At 47.7% G+C, this 26,358-nt stretch overlaps 1 protein-coding gene across 1 annotated transcript in view; it reads right to left on the bottom strand.

The window, feature by feature from the left end:
* Gipc2 (GIPC PDZ domain containing family member 2) overlaps positions 1-26,358 on the bottom strand; it is a 60,883-nt gene that overhangs the window by 7,477 nt on the left and 27,048 nt on the right. The window contains exons 3-5 of the mRNA XM_021649635.2: positions 22,472-22,652; positions 7,252-7,358; positions 1,194-1,275 (exon numbers count right to left, since the gene is read on the bottom strand). Of these exons, the coding sequence (XP_021505310.1) occupies positions 1,194-1,275; positions 7,252-7,358; positions 22,472-22,652 (370 nt within the window). The remainder of the gene's footprint in view (positions 1-1,193; positions 1,276-7,251; positions 7,359-22,471; positions 22,653-26,358) is intronic.

Below are 26,358 nucleotides of genomic sequence, written 5' to 3'. Positions count from 1 at the left end.
CACCTTTCAGTGTCTCCATTCTGTTCAGCTGTCCTCTCTCTCCCTTTATGGATTTCCAGTGTTTCTCCATTCTTCCCCTCCTCGTGACAGAGTTTGTTCTTTGTTGTCCCAACTCTTCCCGCCACACGGGGCAGCTGCTCATGCACCATCTTATCCTGGAGTTGCCCATCCTGGGTTCTTTTTTGTATGAGTGCTTTCGCTGCCCAGATGTAGGGGCACCATGTGTGTGCGGTGTCCACAGAGGCCAGGAGATGGCGTCAGAACCCCTGGAACTGGAGCTGCAGGTGGTTGAGCGCTGCCAAGTGAGTGCTGGGAGCTGTGCCCAGACTAGCCGCAACAACACTAAAAGGTGCTCTCATCTTCTGAGCCATCTCTCTGGGCCCCAGAGCTAGCCAGGTTTGGAGACAAGGTCCACTCTGGACGTTTTGGTTATAAAACCCATAAATTTCTCTCATTGTTTTACTTCTTCCTTACATACAGTTGGAATTGGGGTTCTTTGCTTTAGTTTTGTTTTGCAATACTTGCTACTGGCAAAGTTTTAGCTGACAAATCAAGAGCTTGACACATTAATAGTAATGTGAGAAATTGCCCAGAAATCCCAGTGCCAAGCCAACTTACTCGGGAGTTCTGTGTCTTGTTTTTTCTATTCCAGGGATCCTACTAAATGACGCACAACTTCAATATCATAGTGCACAATGTGGCGTGCCAGGTAAGAAAACTTCCCATGTGCATCACTTATCTGGGTATTTTCACGTATATTTTAACCCACAGAGCATGGTAAATGTGGTATTGTTATTCGCAGTGTCTAGGTTAAAAAAGTAACTGAATTTCTGGGAGTTTTGTTTTGTTTTGTTTTGTTTTGTTTTGTTTTGTTTTTTTGAGATAGGGTCTCTTTCTATTATATAGATCTGACTGTTCTGGAACTCACTCTGTAGATCAAGCTGTCCTGGAACTCACAGAGATCCACCTGTGCCTGCCTCCCAAGTGCTGGAATGAAAGGCACAGATCACCACACCCAGTATAGCTAAAATTTTAAAAGTTGGCTTAGCACTAATACATCACAACAAGTAACTGAGTAGATGATTATTGTTTACTGATTTCATGTTCTTGTACTCCACAAGTCCTTTTTATCTTGAAAAGTATAATTGGGCATCATTTGTAAACAGCACAGAATTTACACAGTATAGTCTTACCTAAGTCAATATCTCGAATTCCCATATACAGTTCAAGGAGATCATCAACCTTTTCAATCGCCTTTGCTTTGGCTTCAGAGGGCTGTGAAAAGAGATAGACCGGATATTGCAGTTACAAAATAAAATTTCTTGGTTATCGGGGCACACACAGCAGGAAATAGCTGGTCCGTTAGCTACTTTTAGTGGATATATCTGGACTATACCTTACAGATAAACATAAATCAATATAGTAAATACTTAGCTATAGTGCCAGCATTAAATATTGTGGATAGAAGAAGACAAGGACGAGGGGAAGAGGAGAAGAAGAAGAAAGAGAGAAAGAGAGAGAGAAAGAAAGGAAGGAAGGAAGGAAGGAAGGAAGGAAGGAAGGAAGGAAAGAAAGAAAGAAAGAAAGAAAGAAAGAAAGAAAGAAAGAAAGAAAGAAAGAAAGAAAGAAAGAAAGAAAGACAGTGCCCAAGTGCAGAACTAGCTAAGTAGGGGAAAGATGTAAGTGATTGGACACTTGTTGTAAAGGCCGTAACAGGTATGCAAGCCGCAAGTCTTCAGAAGAAACTTTGTTTCCAAGAAGGCAGCGGTGTCAGACACACAGGAGAGAGACACTGCCAGCAGAAGGCAACACACATGGAAAGCCCACGTGGATGTGTAAAGTCTGGCTGAAGAGCATATTATAGTCACAGTAAGAAGTCCCACAGGCCTGGAGAATCATCACAAGACTAGAATTTAGGGGGCCTGAGCCACTAAAAGGTTGGGAATCCCCAAACACTGTCTCTCTCTCTCACTCTCTCTCTCTTCCTTTTTCCCTCCTCCTCCCTTCCTCTTTCCACCTCCCACCTCTGTGTGTCTGTGTGTTTCATGTATAATATGTACATGTGTGGAGGCCAGAGGCTGACATTACATGCTCTTCTCAATGGCTCTCCCTTATATATTTTGAGACAGGGTCTCTTACTGAACCGATTCAGCCAGAAGAGCCTAGGGGCCGCCAGTCTCCACCTCCCCAGCATTGGTCATGTGTGTGCTAATGTGTGCATGAGGACATGCCAGTGCACTCCGTGTGACTGTGTGCGTGTGTGAGGAGTGTGGGTGTATGCATCTGTATGAGTGTGTGTATGTGTCTGTGTGCACGTGTGTAATATTTGACTGTGAACTGCATGACAGGATGTGTACTGATGTGTACATGTAGAGGGAAATGTGGGCTATGTATGGCTATGAATGTACGTGAATGTGTGAATTTGTATGTGTGCGTAAGTATGTAGCATTTGTATGAAGTATATGTGTGCTAATGTGTATATGGGTATGAGAGAATGTGTGTGTGCATTTGTGTATTGTGTGAGAGCATATTCAAACTGTCTCTGTGTGCTCACGAGTATATGTATGTGGGGTATGGAGTGTACACGTGTGCACACTTGCACACTAAGGGGTGAATGTATGCCATTCTGTGTGGGTCATGTGTAGTGAATGCACGTGGGTGAATCTGTAGTTTGTGTGGAATGTGAGCAGACACGAATGCGTCTGCAACTGAGTGTATAACAATATTTCTGAGTAAATAACCTGTGATTAATATAAAAATAAAAATATGTCTGTTTGTATGCCTGTGTGTGGACTGTTTCTGTATGTCAAGTGTGGGAGCTGTGTGTATGTGTATGGGTGTGTGTGTAAGAATTGTAAATGTGTGTTTGGAGGTGTGATGTCACTGTGTGAATGTGTGTCTGAGTATAATTGTATGTGAGTATATATGTGTATGTATAGCTGTGTGGGATGTGGAGTAGTATGTATGTGTGTTGTATGTGAATTGTGAAATTGTGTGTATAGAGTATGTGAGTTGGTGTGTGAGTATGTATATGTCAGTGTGAGTATGTGTGCGGTGTGTGTGGTATTTGTTAGTGTTTCTATGGGCATGTGTGTGCGTGTGGTTATGTATGATGGGGCAGATGTATAAAGTGTATGTGTGTATGCAAATGTGTGAGAGAGTGTTGATGTGAGTGTGCTGCCTTGTGGGGATCCTACCACTGAGTTACACCCAGATACCGGAGAACTTCCCGTGTGACCTAAAACTTAAGAAAAGTAAATGAGGACGAGGCAGATTGCTCTTGCTCCCTTGCCACGGTTTAATTGTCTGAGGCTGTGGGCCACACCAAGTGTGGCGATTTAAACGCGAATCCCCAGAGGCTCAGGCATTTGAATGCTTCCTCTGCACTTGGCGAAACTGTTCGGTACAATCCAAACTGCTGAACAGTAATTAGCATCACACACAAATAAATTTCTGAAACCAGGGCTGAAACAATGGCTCAGTGGCTAAGAGCATCCACTGCTCATGCAGAGGACCAGGGTTCAGTTCCCAGCGCCTACAACCACTCATAACTCTAACACCAGGAATCTGGTCCTCTTCTGACCTCAGTGTGAACCAGACATTCATTTAGGGGCTGGAGAGATGGCTCAGAGGTTAAGAGCACTGTTAAGAACTCTTCCAGAGGTCCTGGGTTCAATTCCCAGTAATCACATGGTAGCTCATAACCATCTATACTGAAACTGTTTGGAAGGATTAGGAGGTGTGGCCTTGTGGGAAGAGCTCTGGGGGTAGGCTGGGATTTCAAAAGCTCACACCATGCCTAGTTAGCATTTGTGTGTCCTGCTCCCCTGCGTCCTGCTTGTGGATCAGGTGTGAGTTCTCAGCTACTTCTGTAGCATCACGCTGCTGCCATGCTCGTCGCCTGACAGCCTTGGACTCGCCCTCTGAGACTGTGAGGCCAATAAACTCTTCTATTTGTTTGCATGGTGTCTCTTCAGCAACAGAACAGTAACTAAGGCATCAAGTAACTCAGCTATTAAGCTGTCTCCACCTGGCCTCAGCGTGAGCTGTGGTAACAGGGGGCAGGCCACTTGTGCTCAAATGCACCAATATCTGGCCGAGGCTCCTGGAGAAACTCTTGACCCGCACCTCCGTGCAGCCGCATTCTGCTTGTCTGGGTCCTCATCCTTTCTTCGAAGAGGAAGTTTCCTCATTTCCTTCACTGCCATTCCCTCTCAGATCCACCCTGCTCAACAGCACATCCCCTGAACCAAGGAATTTCCTAACACACGCACCTGTGTTGTCACCCCACAATTTTTAACAGAACCCCAGTTAACCACGGGACCTTTCACCCCCACCCTGTCTCTTCACACACACCCCTCCCTGATACCTCCGCACGCACTCTCCACTGTCACAGGCAGCTTGCACTCTCCCCCACCCACGACTGTTTCATAACGTCTCCCCCCTGCACCAACTCTGCCACTTCTTCCGGACGGCTTGCTGATTTCTTGTCTTTCCTTGTCCCTGACAGCCTCTGCTCTGTGACACTGTGTGTCCTGAACTGTGCTTCAGCTCTGACGCCTGGCCCCTCACGGCTTTTGCTAATGCCTCTCTCCCTCTCTAAGGGAGGAAAAGGGTCTTTATTCACCTTGTGTCAGCAGTGTCCGCACTGTGCCAGGCTCAGCAAACACAATGAATAAAGAATGAGGTCCGGGAGTGGAGCAGCGTCCTCAGCTTCCCGGCCTTGTGCCAGGCCAGGAGGGACACTGTGTCAAATCCTGTAAGTTCTTTAAATCCTTCAGAAACTCAAACACAGGCTATTTGTACCAATTTAATATTAGCATCAAACTGGCTTCTTTTCATTGTGAGCTAATTTTAATTGACCTCCTTAATTAAGGAGAGTATCAACTCTGTGGATTTTTAATGTTTATATTTGAATAAACTTCTTCCTAGCTCCTCAGACAGACGGCAGGATGCCCCACTTTCATTGCAGCACCTCCTTTCTGACAAAGTGCTTGGATGGTCAGTAACTGTGTCAACTATTGGGAGATGCTGCCCATCCCAGGGCACACGAAGGTGCCCGCACACCCTCTGCCCATGGTTTCAAGTCTGCTCATTTTCCTCACAGCCTCCAGCGGGAAGTCTGGGGAGCATTCTCCCAGCACCCACCGCAAGCTCCTGATGGCTGGCTTTGCATCCTCTCACAGAGCTGCCTTCCGCTGAGGTTTGTTCGCTGCCTCAAAGAACAGCAACCATCTTCAGCAATTATACCAGGCAGCAGAAACAGGCAAAGGAAAAAGAAAAGATTCGGCCAGATGTTTCTGCCCTGCTGTGTTGCACAGAACTCATCACAGCTCCTTTGCAAAATGTTTCAGCTCTCCTGTGCCTCACAGCTGCGTTCACCTCTGTACTGGCTGATTTTAACTGTCAACCTGATGAGGTGAGAATCACTGGATGAGCCTATCTCTGCGAATCTCTACTGTAAAGGGGGCTCTCGAACAGACTAGCTAGATAGGAAGCCCCACCGTAAGCTTGGGCAGCACCACTCCGTGAGCTGGGGTCCCAGCCTGAAGAAAAAGGAGGAGGTGAGCTGAGTACCAGCATTCAGCCCTCTGCTTCATGAGCTACTACTGCTCAAGCTCCTGCCAAGGCTCTTTCCCTAGCACAAGGATCCCTAGCCCGCCATCCTCCTCCAGGCTCCTCAAAACACACAGTATCCTGAGCGACTCACACAGTCCCAGAGACAGCCTTGACCTACTGGTTCTCTGTCCTACCAAACCAGCCCTTCGCTGACCCTGGACACCTGTCATCCAACAAGCTCTGGGGACCACTCTGCAAACATCCTAACTGATCATCTGATTCATCCTCCATTCTGCAGTCCTAGAGATCAGAAGGCAGGGCTCACACATAGACTGTGAGGGCCCAGCACCTGGGAGTCAGAGGGCAGGGCTCACACACAGACTGTGAGGGCCCAGGGCCTGGCTCTGCTCTGAGGAGCTGCACACCTCAGGTGCCTTCTCCTCTATTGCCTTTCCCACCGTCCTTGCTGTGATGGGTGGGCCTGCTTCTGCCCCTCCCCCTTCTGATCACTGCCGCCTACAGCCCTTCCAGGTTCCTCTTTCCCCCTTTCCCTCCATTGTCTCTTCACCTTCTGGCATTTTCCACTCAAATACTGACCTTGCACTGTCGCTGTCAGTCAATAAGTGAAACCCTTGCTTTTCTCAACTGAAAATAAATCCATAATTAATTCATTAATGCTGCGGAAGCTTGAGTTCCTATGACATACAAGATTCTATTCTAGGTGACCATGAACTATGAACTAAAAATGGCTGAAATTAAACAGAATAAAAGTATGGGTTCAGCAGTATATGGTGCTTTGTGAAAAAATAAGGTTAAGAAGTGAGAAAGGCAGAGAAAAGTGCAACCTGTGCCAGATATTCAGAAAAGACCATGTAGACAAGGTGATAAACAGGCAGAAGCACAAAGAAAGGGAAAGCACACTGGGAAGGTAAAGGTGGCAACAGCAGCCCCAACATCCTGAGCACAGGAACACTGGGAACCAGGGAACAAGAAGGAGGAGCCGGCCTGGGGCCGAGGGAGTGGGGAATGGCAAATGAGAGTAGAGTAGAAATGTGGGATCAGTGAGTCTTAACATTTATTCCCAGCAACACAGGAACCCCTAACCAGTCACACACACACACATACACACACACACATACACACACACACACACACACACACACACGAATCTTAAAAGGATAATCCTGGCTGCTGTACCCATCTCAGAAGGAAAGAGGGAGCTGAACAGGAAATGATGACCCAGAGGCCTCCAGGGGAGGACCAAGGTGTGTTCAGGAGGGGAGAGAGTATTTGGAGTCTGGTATAGGGCAGAGCAGGATCCACAAGGTTTTGCTGGCAGGAGGAATGCAGAGCATGAGAAGGGAGAGTCAGAGAGCATGTTTATCTTAGGAGGGTCACAAAGCTGATCTTTCATCAGTCTCCATAAGGTTTAAATAGCCCAAAAGGCCACAGACAAGTCTTGGCAGCTGATCTGCAGGAGAGGGGGATTCCCTCAGACCATGGTCTCTCTTCCCATGTTCTCACTGCCTCTGTGGTTTTCACGTTGCATGAAGAGGAAATTAATTCAAAGCATATGCTTTGCCCCTGAGTACATTTTACTCCCTATGATGACTTTAGCTTTATTTCCAGCTCCATAAATGTATATACCTGTACATTTTCAAACAGAATGGGAATTAAGTGGACATCACATACCAGCTCTTCTACAGTGGCAGGACCCTTTGACCTCAGACGAAGAGTCCCTCTGGCAGTGCCAATTTTTTCTGTTGATGTCTTTCCAGCTTTCGACCTTGGTCCTATTTCTGTAAAAGCATGTGAGCAGGAAAGGCATGAGCTCAGAAAGAATGCAACCAGACTTTGGGAAGCAGAGTCGTTTCCCTCTGGAAACGACATGCAGTCGTGGCAGGCTTGGTAGAGGATGTGCCTACCTCAAACACATCAAGCCCACCTGGGTTCCGCTGTTCTCCTGCAGGAGCATCTATGGCACAGTTGGAGCTACAAGAAGAGTATGGTTGGGGGGGGGGGGACTGGAAGCTTCAGGAAAGAAACAAATGGAGTTGGGCTTTATCCCCAGAGCAAAGAGGTGTGAGGGTCACCAGGAAACCTCACCTGGACATCGTCTCCCTTGTAGAGCGGGAAAGAGGGAAGTCAGACAGAAGAGACTGAATCGCTGCGACTTGATGCATTATAAACAAAAATTCCACCTACCACACAGACTCCTGGGAGGCCTGCTGTTGTCAACCCCATTTTACCAGTAAGGCAGGTAAAGTCAGTGCAGCTGGGAGTCAACACCAAGTCTTGCCAGGCACGTGGCACAACTAATCCCAGCCCTAAAGGGCTGAGGCAGGGAGAATGCTAAAATCATATCACACCATCCCAAAGTCTTCACTCCTCACCCAAGAGGGCGGCAGCCCCATGCTGACCAGGAGCAGGAAGAACGGCATCAAAGGAGACATACTAAAGAGAGCGGTCAGGAAGAAAAGGGATTGGACAGTTCCAAAGAAGGAACTCCCCACAGTCTCAGGGACCATCCGGGAGAGGCCGCCCTGTCCCGGGGCCGGCTTTGCCCGCAGGTTCTTTTGTTTTCTTCTGTAATGCACTCAGAGGTTTTGCAAGGCACAAACTCTACGCTGCAACACAAAGGCGGGAAAGGGAGGGGAGGGTAATGGCCGGGAGGGGCGTGCCCCACTGAGAGCCCCTGCCCTGGAGAATGAAGCCCTGCTTAGCGTGACTCACTGTTTGGCAAAGAAACCAGGTACGCAGAGGCCTGTGTGAATTCCCCGATTTTTTTTTTCCTTCAATTTAAGCCACTAAGCCCAACTGTTTAAAAATAACACACTGCCAAAAAAAAAAAAAAAAAAAAAAAAAACCACGGGAAATCAGAGTCTAACTGAGCACGCTAGCCGTCTACACACGCTGCTAAGTGTGCACAGGTGGAAAGGTCTGTGCAAGCTGCGGAGACGCAGGCATCGCGGGTACCTGCGGACTGGCTCGCGTCTTCCGCGGAGTTCTGTTTTCTTGCTGAGAATCTAGGGCAAGGTGATTAGGACTCCTACACATTCCTTTTAACCTGACTATAGGGTCAGGATCTCCAAAACCCAAGTTTTCCTCTGAAAGTGACTGCAGGATGAAGAGGCAGGCTCCACGCGAGGAAAGAAGCCGAAAAAGGTGGCAGCGTGGGGCCCGCGGGTTAGTCAGAGGCTGAGCGGCTTTCCAGGACCCCAAAGCCGCGCCCGCGAGCTCCGGCGCTGGCCTCGCCAGTTACTGCCCGTCCCCGGGAGGAGGATTCTCAGCTGCTCAGGGAACCGCTCTAAGGTCCGAGAGGAAGACTGGGTCAGTCTGTCAGCACCGGCCAGCGACGGGGCTGCCCGCCCGGGTCACCGTCTCAGAGCAGGGAAGCCAGGCTTGCCGAGCGGTGCCAGCAGGTGAAAAACACACCCGAAAGCTTTGCCATATACTAACAGCTTTGGACCCGCACACGTGCCCGCACCCCTCCGCTCCACTGCAGTGTAGCCTAAACAGCACCCAGCGCCTCCACAACGTCAGCAGGCCACTACCCAGCACACGTCAAAGAGAAGCATTTCCCACAGAGTCGTCGGTAAACTGCTCGCTTAACGCGCGGAGGGCTTTATTCTAGCATTACAGGGATGTGTCTGACTGAGCGCGCGTGATCTCGAAGGCTGGCGAGCACGGTCTCCTCCGGGGTCAACAGCTCGCTCGGCTGCGCAGCTTCGGAAGGGCTCGGCCGGGGGCGCTCCGAGAGCTCGGCCTCCGCAGACCGTGCCTGAGATCAGCTCGACCCAGCCGCGGGGGAGGCCGTGCAGAGCCCACGGCGCCGAAGCCGGTCTGCGGGCGCCGGGCGCCGGGCGCCGGGCACCGGGCACCGGGCACGTCCATCCGTGCGAGGGGCAGCCGCAGCCTAACCTGAGCGGCCCCGCTCCCTGGGTGCACGGTCCGCGGGCGCGTCCACGCGCTCTGCTCTCCGCTGTGGGTGAGGAATGACCGCTTTCCGTCCCACGGTGGGCTGCAGCCTGGAACTGCCAGCTAACGCAAACATTCCCTCCGCCGTCTGCCAGGGTACTGTAGCTCCTCAAGAGAGGTGAAGCCAGGACTCATCTACACGCTGTCTCACCCCCCCGCCCCAACCCAACAACGCCAGAATCTAGAGGGGAAACTGTGTAAAGTAAGAGAGTTTGCTATTAATAAGTTGCTCTTAGAGCTGTAAAAAGTGAGCAAAAGAATAGACGTTTCCCATATAACCCTGCCCCACAGACCACCTCCGGTGACCGCACTCCCCCCAGGGCAGGGAACATACATGTCCCCATTGCCCACAGTCCACGGATGGCCATGCACTCACTCCTGGCACTCGGTTTGTCTGTGTGACTTCTTATTGCGCCATCAGTGGGTATCATAAAGAATCCCGCCACTGCCCCAAAGTCCCCTTATCACAGAATCCATTTTTATCGTTAGCTTTTCTTTGACAGCCATCTTTTCCTTGGAGCGTGTCACTTCTAAACTAACCACTTGGTGGCGCCAAAGCAGAAGTTAAGCCCTGGTTTAGCCAGCCTTCATGCCATCGCCCGGGGTTTACCAAGATTTGAGCAGGTCTCAGGGACATACCAACTTGTCCCCACGCGAAAACGAGCAGAAAGATCGCGCTCACTCGCGGTGAGACCGGAGGAGGAGAAGACGGGTTTAGTGTTTGGGCAAAGTTTTAGATTCTGAATGTCGATAGTCTGGCCTAAATTGGGAGATAACCTACCTCAGCGTGTCTAGGCTTGTGAAATCACTGCACTCATAGGAGCGTTCTTCTCCACGTGGGGGACTGACCTTCGTGCCACAGTTACTGAGAATGTAGACCGCTCCAGCCTGGGGAGCCTGGCGGCGTCTGCCTTTGCGCAGCATGTCACCAAGAGACAGCTGCATTTCCCAAACTTCTCACAGCATTATCTCTGTCTAATTATGTGACTGAATCTTAAAGAACATGAGCTGATGACATGGGGAGCTATAATTACCATGAAAATTAGGTTGAGTGCTCTGGAACAACTCTGCAAGAGTTGAAAAAACAGGGGGTGTGGGCAGCATGGCCCTAAGGAGATTAGAAAAGCATTTTAACAACAATTACTTTACGTCTCTGGCCTTTTTAAATGAAAGGACTCCGCACGTGTTCCTTAAGGTTGTGATTATATAAGAAAAATTCCAGTTAGGCATGGCGATTACCCTCAGGAGATGGAGATGGGAAGATCAGGAGTTCAAGGTTACATGAGGCCTGAAAGGAAGGAATGAAACAAGCTGATGATACTTCACATAATTCAGGTTTGTGTGGTCTACCCAAAGAAAAGGCCTTTCAGAAGCTGAGGGGCAGAGGCTTATTGTGTGAGCCTGAGTCCACACCACAGAACCAGACAACATAAAGTCATCCTCTCACCTCCATACATGTGTCACGGCGCCTGTGTGCCACATACACACGATGATGATGACGATGATGATGATGATGATGATGATGATGATGATGATGATGGATAAAGATAATTTAAAGGATTTTTAGACCAAGATAGTAAGACAATGTACATTTTATGTTTCAAATTAAAATGCAATATTAATACAGATCTGAATTGCTTTCATAACTATTTAGCTGACATTTTTAGCAAGCCCACAAATGCGCAGTCTCAGCTGTATGGTAGAAAGATGGGGAAATGAGCAAGACAGAAAAGTATTCGCCTCAGCCTCACCCCTAAGCCAGGATGCGAATCCCAGGGAAGATAGCACAGACAAAACTAACTTTAAAGCACTGCTCTCGGGAGGAGCATGTGTGTAAGAGCATGTGTGTAGCGTGGCTTGGCTCCTCAGTAACAAGAGGAAGCAGTGTTCTCCCCATTTCTACAGGCACTAGGGCCTGAGCCTGGACCATGATGTCACACTTGAGGGCAGGGCAAAGAACAGGATCTCAAGAAGGGTCAGCCAAAGGGACACAGCTCTACCAAACAGCTGCTCAGGGATCAAGACAGTCCAGGGATGGGGACAGATCTCAGGGCACTCTCCTGACACACCTGAGACCCTGGGATCCACCCAGAACTGTTACGGAAGTCACAAGGGAAGACAAAGGTATCAGTCTCTTGAGTACAAAACAGATCCTAGGGAAGACCCAGAACCAGGGTTAAGGGGTCACATCACAATTGCTGGAAGCTGTTTGTAAAGAAGGTGAAGAGACAAAATTCAGAATTTTGGTAACACAAAAGAAAAATAAATGTCTTGCAATTCAAAACTGTGGCATAATTTTTTTCCCCATTAGATTTCAGCTGAAAGTATAGGCTCATTTCATTTTCCCAACTCCTCAACAATATACGATCTGCCCCTTTTAAACGTCTTTTTTTTTTTTTTTTTTTTTGACAGATTCTCACTCATCAGCTCAGGATGGCCCAGAACATGTTACACAGTACAGGCCTGCTTCAAACTCAAATGATCCCCCTGCCTCTGTGCCTTGCCTTGAGTCCTGGGATTCCAGACATGAGCCACCATGCCCAAGTGCTCTGGCCTCTTAGGACATCTTATGGGACTTTCCACTGAAATCCGATTGCCTCCACCTTCACACTTGGTTTTCAGTGTGGCTCAGAGTTGTGTCCTAATGGCCTTGGATAATTGTTTACCCTATAGGACAATCTCCCTTTGCTCAGACCCGTACTGCAATGCACAGGTCGTGGTTGAGAGCGTGGAGTTTGGCCTCTGAACACCTGACTTAGCATCCTCGGAGCCTCTGTCCACACTTGAGGGACGAAGTCCTTACCTGTAAGCGGAATGGAATCTACAGAGCTGTGAAGGCACCCAGAGGACCAACCCAGGGAGGGCACTGGACCTGGCAGCCTACTCCTACTAGCAAGTGCTGCTGCCACCTGAGAGGGGCAGGCTGAGGGAGGAAGGGAGGGAATGAGGGAGGGAGGCAGGGATCTGCTCTTCACTCCCTCCAGAGCAAAGCTATTTACATTCTCACTGAAAATGAGAAATATGCAAAAGTCCTTCTTCTTAAGTTCAAAAAGTTGTCACTTCTAACACCAGGAGCACAGGCCTCCCTCTCTGTCTCTTGGTCTTAATTAGCATATATTTTTACCCCTCTCTTAAATAAAGCTATATAATTTCTCCCTCCAATTCAGAATAACAGCAGATAAGCTCTCAAGGGCTCCACTCAGATTTTCCCAAAATAGACAGATTTAAGCAGAGCCCCTCACAGGTACTCCCCACTCGAGAGCCTCCAGTGTCTCTCATTGATGGGCGTCCTTAAAGGAGAAGAAGGGTCTTGTGGAGAGCCAGGGTGAGAGATGTAACCCCAGGACTCTGGCCTCTGTCCCTTCCATCCGAGAAAGGGAAACACAGCCCTCCCCTAAGCTACCAAGCCTTTCTGTAGCTTCCTTCTTGAGTTGCACATCAAGGAGAGAAATGAGGAAGAAGAGCTTTCTGACCTGACAGGCACAAGCCCAGGGATGTGTGCTGTCTCAGGGCCTGACCGACACAAACGGAATTCCCTGGGTGCACATCCCACCACCACTTTATTCTGTAGGAGAGAGAGGTTTCCGAAGCACGGAAACCAGACTCTGTACACACGGTGCACTGGCGGTGGTTTAGAGATTTGTCAACAGGGATGGGGCATCAACTCGAGTGCTCTCATTCCAAAGTCTGTGTTCATTTTAAACTTTACTTTTGTTTTTAATTATACGTGTATGTGACAGAGTGGGAAGGCTCGGGGCACGTGAGAGCAGGCTGCCTTCCAAGGCCAGAAGAGGGTGTTGGGCTGTCTGGAACTGGAGTTACAGGTGGCTGTGAGTGGCCTAATGTGGCTGCTGGGAACTGAACTCTGGTCCTCCAGAAGAACAGCAAGTGCTCTTAACCACTGACAGCTCTCCAGCCCTCCAATCCATGTTCTTAACACTTTAATCTGCAGCTATTAGAGGCCCAGCAGGGCTCCTGGGCTTCCTGGGCCAGAGACTTCCTTTAAAGATGATATCTAAGCATTTACCCAGCCAGCTGGGGTGAAGATGGTGGTACCAAGCCAAAGGAGAGGCAGGGAGGATGAAGCAGAGCAGAGGAGAAAGTGTTCCGGGCCATGGGTCCTAAAAGTCAAAGACTCCGAAAGCGAGCAGAGTTTCAGGGTCCCGCCCGCCTGGGTGACTCTGCTCATTCACTCTGCAGCCTGCCTGGGAGTGATTCATCTGAAATTTCCCTCCCTACCTGACTCGGGAGCTGCTCAGGAGTCTTGGCAGGAGATCAAAGGGCTGGGCGTGAAGGGCGTTCCCCTAAGCCAGGCTCTCCACAGGGTCAGCAATTCTGACACACTGTATATGTGTTATAGACAGACAGACGGTGCTTTTAGAGTTTTGGTTTGGTTTGGTTTTTTATTTGCTGACACTTTCTGGTTGTTGATTTATTTATTTGTTTGTTTGTTGTAGCCCAGCCTGCCCTTGAACTTAATATGTAGTCAAAGGTGATTTTGAATTCCTGGTCCCCCTGCACTCAGCTCCCACATAATGAGATTCCAGGTTGAAGATTTTTAAAGTCCTGGCTTATGTGTGGTACTGGGGACCAAAGCCAGGCTCTGGGCATTCTAGGCAACAACTGAGCTACATCCCTCCCAGCACTGATTTCTTCTACATAGACAGGTTGATCTGAAACTCACAGGGATCTTCCTGCCTTTGCCTGGGTCTTACATTAAAAATATTGGTACCAGATTCGCTTAGAATTCATCTCAATCATCTGCCACACCCATAAAAGCCACTTTGATCTTCCATTCATCTTCTTCCATAGAATCATTGTGACAAATGTCACATCCATGTCCAGCTAGATATTAGAAGGCCACAGTGAGTTATGCTACATTAAACATGATGTGTGCACCCCCATCTCGTCCTTGTAAGCACTTTAACAATGTTTGTCAATGACAGATAAAACGAAATATACATCTAAAACTGATGTCTCCCTGACTTGCCACAGAGCCACTTCTACACCCCAAAATGCCCCATTCTAATTGTAACACCATTCTTCATCTTCAGCCACCCAGGACAGAACCCTGGAGAGAAAGGTTGACTTGGGCTCTTCCCTTCCAAGGCTCAGATGTCAGCAACCAGGATTCCACATGGTTCTGCCATTACAGTGTTATGACTTAACTCCCAAAACTTCATCTTGTGTCATCCTTAATTCCACTATGTGATGGCTCGCTGTCGGCCTCTAAAGAAAGCAGATGCCCCCCAGCTGGCTTTCAGGCTCTCTGACACTGCTCGAAACAGCTCTTGTTCTTCCCTTCCTCCCGGGGCAAGTTCTAGCACGGGCTTCACAGCTCTTTTTCACCGAGGCCAACCTACTCCTGTATCCCCCCTCCCGTGCCCATTAGATTTCCATTATGTTCTAAATGCAGCTCCACAATTCCAGACATAAGAAATGCCAAAACAGAGGCTGGAGAGCTAGCTCAGTGGTTAAAAGCTCTCTCAAGGACCTGGGTTTGGTTCCCAGTGCCTAGTTCTGGAGCTCATCGCCTGTAACTCCAGTTCCTGGAGAGATGGCCCCCTCTTCTAGGCAGCTCAGGCACCAGACACAAACATGCACGCAGACAGAACAGCATGCACACACGTCTTTTTGAAAAGTGTGAAAACAAACAGAAATAATTGTCAAAGTGGATATGTCCTTGATCCCCCACTAGCACTACACACATGCACACACCAATCCCCAGTGTAGGTTTCCTGAGAAAATTCATCTGTCTCAGTTCTGTTTGGGTAGACTTTATTTCCTTCCCAGGATCCAGAGGACTAAGATTGTTCTCAGGGACCGTGGGCCCGCCCTAAGGCCCCATATCTAGTCACTGTGTTGTCCACTTTAAAGCCCAGCCAGAGTGAATGAAGTCTCTTGCAAAACCACCACTCCCATGGCTCTAACGCCCCACGTTGTCTGGTCAGATGGCCCATTACTCTTACCAGAAGGATCTCTGGTCCTTGTCATTGGCAAGAGTCCGGCATGACCACTGTCTCAGGGCACTCTCTTTGGAGGAGTTCCCATCCAGCCTTACCACCTTTTCTCACTCCATCACTCTCTTAGAACCCCTCCTAGCCATCAGTCAGCCCCAGCATGAACTGCAGTCTCCATCGCAGTGCCTCAGCCTGTGGGCTGGAACACACACTGTCACACCTCAGAGCCCGCCAGACTCACTCGCCGATCCCTGTACTTCCACTCCACCCTGTGTGACTCAAAGAGTGATTAAACCACCCCAGGCCTCAGTTTATATATCTGGGAACATCTCGCTGGAATAGTATGAGGATTAACCCAAGCCATAACAGTACAAGGCCTGCAAGCACTGGCTTCCATCTCTGTGCTACTCCAGTACTTTTCCAAGTCCCTCACAGGCATAATTCATGTAAAATTCAGAGATGTTATGGGTTAGCAGGCAGGAAAATCTGGGTCATATACACCAGTAATCACTGAGCTAGCAAGAACCAGGGGAAAGATGCAAACGTCAGAGTTCTGGATCAGAGTGCTTAATCTTCTCCCTCACCCTGAGGTACTTCAGCCCCAAGTTCAATAGTGCAGGGATAAAGAGGGAACAAAGATTGAGGAAATGTCCAAACAATAATTGTCCCAACCTGAGACCCACCCCACAGTAGAGAGCCAGCCCCTGACACTAATAATAATACTCTGCTTTGCTTTCAAACAGGAGCCTAGCATGATTGTCGTCTGGGAAGCTCCACCCATCAGCATATGGAGAGAGATGCTGGGACTTGCAGCCAAGCATGAGGTGGAGCTCCCGGAGTCTTGTGGAAGCAGTGGGGAAAAGACGAAGGACATGGAGGGAACAGAAACCTTACAAGAGCAACAGAGACGACTAACCCAGACCCACAGGGCCTTACAGAGACTGAGACATCAGCTAAGAAGCATGCGTCGTCTGGACCTAGGCCCCCTGCACACATGTGGCAGAGGGGGGCTTAGTCTTCATGGGGGTCACCTGGCGGTGAGGGGGAGGGGCTGTTTCTAGCACGGACTCCATTGTCTTCTTTTGCACCACTTCCCCCCCCCCCCCCGGCAGGGCTGCCTTGCCTGGCCTCAGTGGGTGAGGATATGCCCAGTCCTGATGTGACTTGATGTGCTGGGGAGGGTTGATATGGAAAGAGGGGGGTGCCCCACTTTTCTGAGGGAAAAGGTAGAGGGGGAGGGGGAAGGAAGGGAAATGGGGACTTCGAAGAGAAGAGGGAGGAACACCCTTGTGACGTAAAGAAACTTAAATAAAATAAAAATTAAAAAGGAAAAAAGCAAAGAGAACAAGCACTGGTCACTTTTCACCTCCTCCCCACTAAGGGCCTGGGAAAACAGCTTCAAACCCAGGTTGACTGTGGGGCCTAAATTATTTCTTGCTTAGAACCTACTTATAAGGGTAGAATGGAGAGATGGCTCAGTGGATAAGAGCATTTGCTATATAAGTATGAAGAGCTCAGTTCAAATCTCCAGCACCTACCTAAGAAAGCCAGGCTTGGCTGCACATACTTCATACCCAAAGTTTGAGAGGCAGAGACAGATCCTGGGGACTCACTGACTAGGTAGCCTAGCTAAAAATGTGAGCTTTGGGTTCAGAGAGAGACCCTGCTCCAAGAAAATACGGCAGAGCATATATATCCTCCTCTGGTTTCCACATGTAAGCCACACTCACATGCATGGCCCTCCCACCTGTGTATCATACACACACACACACACACACACACACACACACAAATCACTTACACAGTGAATGGCTGCTACTACCATGATATACTGCTCTCTTCCACTACTTGATCTGAAATGAGACTGCACCAGCTTTCAGCAAATGTCTTCCCTCACCAACTCACCTGTCCCTGCATCCGTTAATTTTCTGTTGCTGAAATGAGCAAGGCACAGGCTGAAGATTTCTTGTCCAAAATGCCTGGGGTCAGAAGCCTTTCAGTAAACAAGTTTTCAGATTTGGGGACATCTACCTGTGTACAATGGCGTACCCTGGAGACAGGAGTCAAGGCTACATGACTTGATTTCATTTACATTTCATATACCTCTAACTCACAGCCCAAAGGCCACTGTAAACATTATCCTCAATGCGCCTGTGCTCTTACTATGGCCCACCACATTGGGTCACGTGTGGAATTTTCCACGTCTAGTCAGGCCTCATGCTCAGAAACTTTCAGTTAGGGAACATTTCTGATTTTAGATTTTTAGGTAAGGCATGCTTAACCTGTGATAATAGCTATTATTAAAGGCTTGATGTATGGAGGACTGAATGACTTTTAAAAAAATGTGTTTAGTCAAATTAACGTGGTAAACTCTAATGACATCCTTACTTTTTGAATGGGGAAGCCATGGCACAGAAAGGTTAAGAGATTTAGTGATTATCACACACCTAGTACCTGGCAGAGTGACATGCTTAAGTATGCCATTTTACCTCTTGCCTGGGTAGTTTGTAGAGTACAGAGTACAGACTATACAACCAACAACCAAAAGTATTTGTAGTTGAAGGTTTTATAGTAAAAGCAGCATGAATAGCAGAAAACGTTATCTTAAGATATGTGTGGTGGCTCACACCTGTAATATGAGCACTTAGGGAGCAGAAGCCTGACAGTTGCCTCTGCAAAATGAAGGCCAGCCTGGTCTACACAGTGAGCCCCAAGCCAGCCAGGGCTACAGAGTGAGACCATAAGAAGGAAGGAGGAGAGAAGGGGAATGGAGGGGTTGTCTTTTTGATGTTTGAAAAGTTTAAGAAGTCATGTAACAGAAGAACCGGTTTTCTCCGAAGTCTACAGGCAGTGTTTGAGAAGAGGACTTAGGACTGACTCAGGCCAGTGGTGTCTCCAGCTGTGTGTGGCTCGAAGGACTAATCACATGCTCCAGATGCTCACCATGATGGGCACACATCACAGAAAGGAAGCCTCTAAAAGCAGGCACAGCAGACCTGCCTCAAAACCTGAACACCGGCCAGACCCCACAAAGGTCCTAAGTGGAAACCATTTCCTTCCAATGCCCTTTCTGACTTGGAAAGCACAGGGTCCTTTCCGGGAGCCTAATTGCACAAAGAGTAAAAGTCACACATTGAACTAATTCTCCTGGATGACTGAGATAAGACTCAAACAAAACAGAGCAAAAGCCACATGGACCCAACAGTTATCCCCTACATTTTAAAGGTCTCTTGGGGAAAAGAACTGGTCTGTCTGGTCTGGTCTGGCTTCAAGAGTCACCTCAACAGTCAAGTGTCTTTCCACAGCCAGGGACAGGGTTTGCAAGGAGCAGGGGTTGAGCTCCTGGTGAAAGTTATGTCCCTTTGCACAGGCACAGGAGAAAGGAAATGAGCCAAGCCCTAACAAATACCGTTAGAGACATTCCAGCCAACACTTGATAAGGGCTGGAAGGCTGCCATAAGGCAGAGAAAGCTCCAGCTCAAGGCTGGAGGAAAAAAAACTGGATTCAGATCACAACTGACCAGAAGAAGCAATGGTGTCGGGGAAGCTTCATCTCACATTTCCAACAGGAAGTGCTCTAACCTGGAAGCTTTAAGTGCTGTGGTTCCACTGTGACTCCGAGAATGTACAATGATTACTATAAATACACAGAAACATGCATAACTGAAACAGACATGTTTGTAACAAAGAAAGCATCCCGAGGATAGGTTGTAGCTCAGTTAGCCGAATACTTGCCTCCATAGGACTTAGGTTTAATCCCCAGCACTGCAGAAACAGGGCGTGTGCTCAGTTAGTACTCAGTACTCAGGTAGTACTCAGTAGTGACTCCAGCACTTGGGAGGTAGAGGCAGGAGGATCAGAAGTTCAAGGTCATTGGGGTGGTTTGAGTGAGAATGGCCCCCACAGGCTCACAGGTTTGAATGCTTAGTCATCAGCTCACAGACTTGAATGCTTAGTCACCAGGGAGTGGCACTGCTTAGAAGGATTAGTAGTGTCCTTGTCAGGGTGGGTGTGGCCTTGTTGGAGGAAGTGTGTCTTGTGGTTGGCTTGGAGATTCCAAGAGCCCAAGCCAGACCCACGTCTCCTGGGCTGGAGATATAACTGAGAGGAAGAGCGTTCGACTAGCCAGGGCAAGGCCCCAGATTCAATCCTGGGATCCTTCTCCCTCAGAAGAAATATGTGTGTTATGTGAGCCAAGACCCCTTACTCCCACTTTTACACTTCTAGTGTAGTCAGCACCTCAATACCCGTTATTCAATTGATTTTTTTTGTTGTTGATTTGTGAGACAGGGTTTCCCTGTGTAACTTTGGCTGTCCTGTACTCTATTTGTAGAGCAGACTGGCCTGGAACTCAGAGATCTGCCTGCCTCTGCCTCCCTGAGTGCTGGGATTAAAGTGCACCACCACACCCAGCTTCAATTGGTTTACTTTCACATTCACCTCATCTCACTAGCTTGTAGATGTGGATCTTAACATATACCAAGCATGCGGTAAGAGATGGTATAGAGCGCAGTAGGCTGTCAATGAATGGCCAGTGGCATTACCTAGCACTCTAAAACTGGCTCACCCGATGGCTCAAAAGGGACCTGCGGAGAGAAAGGTACCAGCATGTTCTTGACATTCACTAAGACCAGATAAATGCTAGCACATCCTCGATTGCTAGAGCTCAAGGTCTCCATGGATAGCCTAAGAAAGAGGGATGGAATGCTTTCCCTTCATCCCTTTGGTGCTTTCAATAAAAACGACCTCCATAGGTTCATACATCTAAATGCTTAGGCAGTGGCACTATTTAAAAAGATTAGGAGGTGTGGCCTAGATAGATGATCCTAGATAGATGATAGAGAGATAGATGGTAGATAGATAGATAGATAGATAGATAGATAGTAGATAGATAGATAGATAGATAGATAGATAGATAGATAGATAGATAGACAGACAAATAGATATTTCAGTTTGCGGTCCTAAGTCAATGATAGTTCTAGAAAACACAGCAGCAAAGAAAGGAAATACATAGACAATAAGATTGGGAACAAGAGAACTGGGAGAAGACTGGTCCCATAAGTGCCTGCCTCTCTGACAAAGACTACACGCTAGGGAAAAGCCAGAGAAAGAACAAAAAACTTCACCTTATTCCAGAGACTAAAACCCAGGGTCAAAAAGCAGCAGAGATATGGGGCTTCCTTCTGAAAGAGCCCAGGTGGGGCCACAGGAAAGGATCCACCCACTGAAGGAAGAACTACCTGCAGACCATCTGCTCATGAAGTGAAACCCAGTCACGCCTCCAAAAATCAAGGTGCAGATATCCCAACCCCACACTAACAGAGTGCAGTCCCTAATGCAATACCTTCCTGTAAGAAAAACCCTACCCAGGGGCTTCTTCAGTGTGTCAGTGGGCTCCATGAGGTTCTAGAGAAGGTTCTAGAGAAGCTAAGACAATGCCTCTGGTACTGAAGGAGGGGAATAAGCACAACAGCCCCAGTAACACCCAAAACTATCAGCAGTCCAGCACATAGAGTAAGTATGAGCTACATCCATCCCTTATAGACACCAGGACTCCAAGGGTTTCACTGTATGCAACAGTTGATGTGATGGTACATGCCTGCAGTCCAGCACTGGACGGGAGGGAGAAGGATTGGGAGTTCAAGATCATCCTCCACTATACACTGGATGTGAAACCAGCTTGGGCTACAAGACAAAAACAACAAAAGTACACACAACAGGAAGAAATACAAAGGTTAACTCCGGAAGACAGATTATGTGTTGGGGATAGACATAGGAAGAAATTCCACTTCTTGAGTTATACAGAGAATAGCTTCACTTTACAAAGAGTCCATGTGGAAAGGGCTGCTGCGGAGAGGCCTGTGTACCTTTGGCCTTCTTCAGGGAGAAAAAGACAGAACAGACATGGATGCTGCTGCACAGGCAGGCCTCTGGCCACTGCTATCTCCTACCAAGGCCCTGAGGAGCAGCGCGGCCAGAAGCATCATCCTCTCAGCCTGCCAGTGAACTGTCTCCCACGTGCAACACAATTCCCATGCATTTCTACTAACTGACAGAGCATCACGTAGGAACAGGGAGTGCTTCCTACTTCCCCAGATATAGAAGCGAGCTGTCACTCACTGGAAGCCAGGAGGGTAATATGTAACTTTCCCACTGTTTTCATTAGCTGCACTGAGAAAACAACATTGGAGAAAAGTCAGAAGAAATATGTGTGTTATGTGAGCATCTGTAAGAACACAGGGCATGGGGGAGTGAGGGAGGCAGGGCCAGGGATGAGTCAGGCTGGCCCAGATGATCCTGCTGAAGATATTTTAGCACCAGTGTACATAAGGCCTTCCTCCGACTTATTAAAATAGTGCTGGGCAGCAAGGGAGCCTCTCACATTCTCACACCCATGAGATGGCCTGGGAGGTTTGAGCAAGAGTTGAGACACAGCTGCTGTGGTCAAAGCCAGATATGACAGGAAAGAAGGAGTCACTTCATGACACCCCAAACCCTAACTGTCAAGGGAGAATGTGCTTAAGAGGTCTCTAAAACAGAGCGGATGGTCGCATTAAATACCACTTCCAGGCATATACTGCAACCCTCTGCTGCTTGGGTCCCTGGAAAACGATTGTGGTTTGAAGCACCCCGTCAGAAATCTCCCTGCTCAGCAAAGTGAAACAATGCAAGAGGCTGGCGCAGCCTCCCAGCCAGCCCCGTGCCCAGACACCTGACTAGGCAGATGCAGAAGCTGGCTTAGGAAAGGTCCATCTGTGGGAAATTCTCTCCCCTTCCATAGATGTTTTCCTTCCCAGTAATGCTGGCTGGTTTTCTGATTCTTCACTAGTGCGGTAGAAAAAATGATGTGAAAGCACACAGCGTCACATGGCAGTGTCCTGCCTCTTAGCTAAACATGGGGAAGAACCCAGTCTCTGTCTGTCTGTCTGTCTGTCTCTGTCTCTCTCTCTTACACACACACACACACACCTTACCGAATGCCTTCTTAGGCTCTATTAACTGCAAGGTAAAGAGTTCCTCTTTTTTCAGTTCCTTTAACTTCTTAGCGACTTCATAGTGGCGCCACCCAACAATGTTTTCTCCGTTTATAGATTCAATATGGTCTCCCACGCAGATCGTTTTCACTGAGTCGATGGTGCTGCCATCTTTAATTCTCTGAAGGAAAGAAAATCAATGATGCTATCAATCGGGACTGCGGCATTAGCTCTCACGCTCCTGAGATATCATGCTGACATATTTACAATACAGTGTAATGCTCACTTAAGGACAGGAGGCAAGGTGGGAAAGGACAAACATCCTACCCTACCCTACCCTTCTGCATCTTTCTTCCACCCAGAATTCAGCTAGTTCGCAGCCACCATCTCCTCTGGGAATCTGTTCTCCACATCCTCTAACCCAGTCCCCTAAGAAGGGCTGAGACAGCACGCTTCCCTCTGCAGTACCTGTGCCCTCACACAAGGACTTCAATGTGAACACTTTCACACCTGCTGTTCCACATCCTTCTAAAGCCCTATGAGGTTCTACATCTCAGCAGAAGAAGATGGAGCCTTGGGAGAAGCAGGTGACCCAGGTTCCACACTCCTCAGCTCAGCGGAGCTCTGTCACTAAACTGAAATGTCCCTGGGATGTCCATGGATGGGCACAGCTTCATTAACCAGTGTATGCCCTGTCCCTAGCACAGTTCCTGCAGTGATGAATGGTGGTTTAGAGATTCATTTTTCTTCATGCGTGTGTGTGTGTGTGTGTGTGTGTGTGTGTGTGTGTGTGTGAATGCACGCAGATGCCCACAGAGGCCAGACAAGGGTATCAGATCTCCTGTACGTGAAGCTGCAGGATGCTGTGGTACTGGGAACCAAACACATCCTCTAGAAGCAAGTGCTTTTCACCACTGAGATGCTTCTTCTGCTCCGTAATAAGTGGGTTTTCTTGTTTGAATAATTTCAACAAGAGACCCATAGAGCTTAAGCTCTGCCTAGCAGCTTTGTGTTTAAACTGTTACAAATGTGAAGGCTTACAGAGTGCTGTGATCATAGCCATGAAGACCAATATTCACTGAGTAACTAGCCCAGCTGTCATGGCCAGTGACACTGAGCTTTGACATCCACCAGCGAGGGCGAGTTTGCACTGTGGATTTCCACTGAAGCATTTTAAGTGCGAGGAGCAAAGGACCCACAGAGAAACTGCAAGCTATTTGATGAGCATCTTTTCTGTTTTGTTACATTTTATTGCATGTATTTATTTCCTTGTGTGTGTGTATGTGTGTGTGTGAGTCTGTGTGTCTGTGTGCATGCATGTACTTTAGGGCGGAGGCAAGCACGCAGAAATTAGAGGACAGCTTCCAAGAGTTGTTCTCTTCTGTCCCTGTGTCGCTGGGACTGAACTCAGATCCTCAGGCTTGGCTGCTAATGCCTTCACCTGCTGAGTCATCTCACCAGGTGCATTTCTGTTGTTTTGGTTTTTAGAGATGTGATCTCTCTTGAGATAGCCCAGGCTGGTCTGGAACTTGTGATCCTCCGGCCTCTGGCTCCTAAGTAATGGAATTTCAAGCCTATGTCATCACACCCAGTTGATTAAATCTTACCTCTCTAAAATGTGCCTGTCATGCAGAGTTTCACTAAGAGGTCTAAAATCCATTAGACAGCACTGAGAATTCTGAAGGGATGTCAATAGCACACTACTTAAAAATATATAGTTCCTAAACTGCTGCAGAAAAATAAACAAGATTATACAAAAGATTGGCTAAGTGGAAAAAAAAAAGCTATTAAATACAGTGTTAGATAATCATTCTTAAGCCAGTAAGGGATTTGAAAATGTGCATTTGACTTTGACATTTTTAAAAATTCTAATTTACCTGGAGCTTGTTGTTTTCCTTTATCAATTATATCAAACAAATGTCAGTGCCCTTGTACATAACTTTAGGTTTTTTTAACACTTGTTATGATTTTATTTAAAATAATAAAATATTCAAACTTAATTTGGTAAAAGACTCAGAAGTAATGAGTTACTCTTACCTGTGAATGAAGGGTCAGAGTAGTGATGAGGCTCTGTCACCCAACCTCTAAGATGCTAGGAAGTCACACAGAGCGCCCAGACCAAAGGGGAAGAGACTGGTACCGGAAGCCAGACAGAGGCAGCAGGGAGAGAACCCAGGCGGCAGCAGGAGAGGGAAAGCACCTGTGAGCCACAGACACAGAGCAGAAACAGAGAGGAAAAGATGAAGGCAGAGCCCAGGGGAAAGTGCCAGAAGATGCACCTTATGAGAGAACACAGAGGTGACACTGGTTATTTTACTGTGATCTGAGCCCCAGACTCCAAGACAACAGAATGAAAACTGAGGTGGTGAGTGTCTTAGAGAAAGACAGAGAGAGAGGCAGGCAGACAGGCAGGCCAGAAGCAATGAGAAAGAAAGGGTTTATTTTGCTTACATTTCCTGGGTCACAGTCCATTGAGGGAAGCCAGGGGAGAAACATAAGACAAGAACCAGGAATCAGGAAGTGATACAGAGGCCACAGATCACTAGATCACTCTCCTTGCTTGCTCGGTCTGCTTTTTTATACAACCCAGGACCACCTGGTCAGGGGTGGCAGTGTGGACTATGAGCTAGACACTCCCTCATCAATCCGTAAACAAAAATATACCCCAAAGAGCTGCCTATAGGAGTGGTTCTCAACCTATGGGTCCTGACCCTTGAATGTTTGAACCACCTTCTCACAAGGTCGCCTAAGACCACCAGAAAACACAGATACTTACATCACAGTACATAACAATAACAAACTTACAGTTATGAAATAGCAACAAAAATAATCTATGGTTGGGGAGGTTACCACAGCATGAGGAACTGTATTAGAGGGTCACAGTGTGGGAAGGTTGAGAACCGCTGGTCTCTGGGCAATCTGATGGAGGCATTTTCTCATTTGAGGTTCCTCTTCCCGGATAACTCTAGCTTGTGTCAGACTGACAGAAACAAATCAAAAACAAAAACCAAGCAGAACAGTGGAGCTTGGGGAGCCCTCCTCAGTGGAGTGCTGGCGTGGGAGGGCAGCCTGTGTCCGAGCCCAGCTCTGGAGAGGCTGAGGTGAGAGGGTGCTCTGGAGATATGCCACCGGATGTTGGCCTTGGCCTCCTCCTTCACCTGTGTGCGTGTGAACATTTTTTTAATTTAATGAAATGTCAATGGATATGAACACCTGGCCTCTTCGGGCACCAGGCATTCACATGACACATGCACACGAAAGAGCCACACACACAAAATACTTTTTTTTTTTTAATCAAGGAAAACAATAGGTTAGGGAGAATCCCACAAAAAGTTAAGGAATTACTTCCAGAGATACAGAACAACTAAGAAAAAGCAGAAGGCTGCACTGGACCTCCAGAAGGAAGGTGGAGTGGGGGAAAGTAGCCAATAAAACCAAAGTAGACTAGAGATGAGTTCTTATGATTTTGCTTATTTTTCCTATTTGTTGTTGTTTTGTGATGAGACAAAGGCACATATCTCTCACAGCCAATAATGACCTTGAACTTCCCATCACTCTGCCTTTACATTGGGTGTTGGGATTATAGGCATGTGTACAATGACCAGTTTATGCTGTGCTGGGACTAGAACTCATAGCTTTGTGCAAGCAAGGTAAGTATTCTACCCATTGAACTACCTCCTAGCTTTGGAGGTGAGTTTGTTGAGTCAAATCAATGTTCAACTTGTCTCAATTTTATAATTGTACTACAGTTATATGTAATATAAAGAATAGTTTTGTTCTTGGTAATCACACTCTGAAGTGGTTAGAAGGAAAAAGGATGAATCTAAATAGAGTTGCAGATATAGATATAAATGTATATGAAAAGCACAGCAAATTAGAAAATGATA

This window comes from Meriones unguiculatus, chromosome 10 (genome assembly GCF_030254825.1).
Source record: "Meriones unguiculatus strain TT.TT164.6M chromosome 10, Bangor_MerUng_6.1, whole genome shotgun sequence".
Taxonomy (NCBI): domain Eukaryota; kingdom Metazoa; phylum Chordata; class Mammalia; order Rodentia; family Muridae; genus Meriones; species Meriones unguiculatus.
The sequence above is the reverse complement of the archived record's forward strand: the minus strand, read 5'-3'. Positions and strand labels throughout refer to the sequence as shown.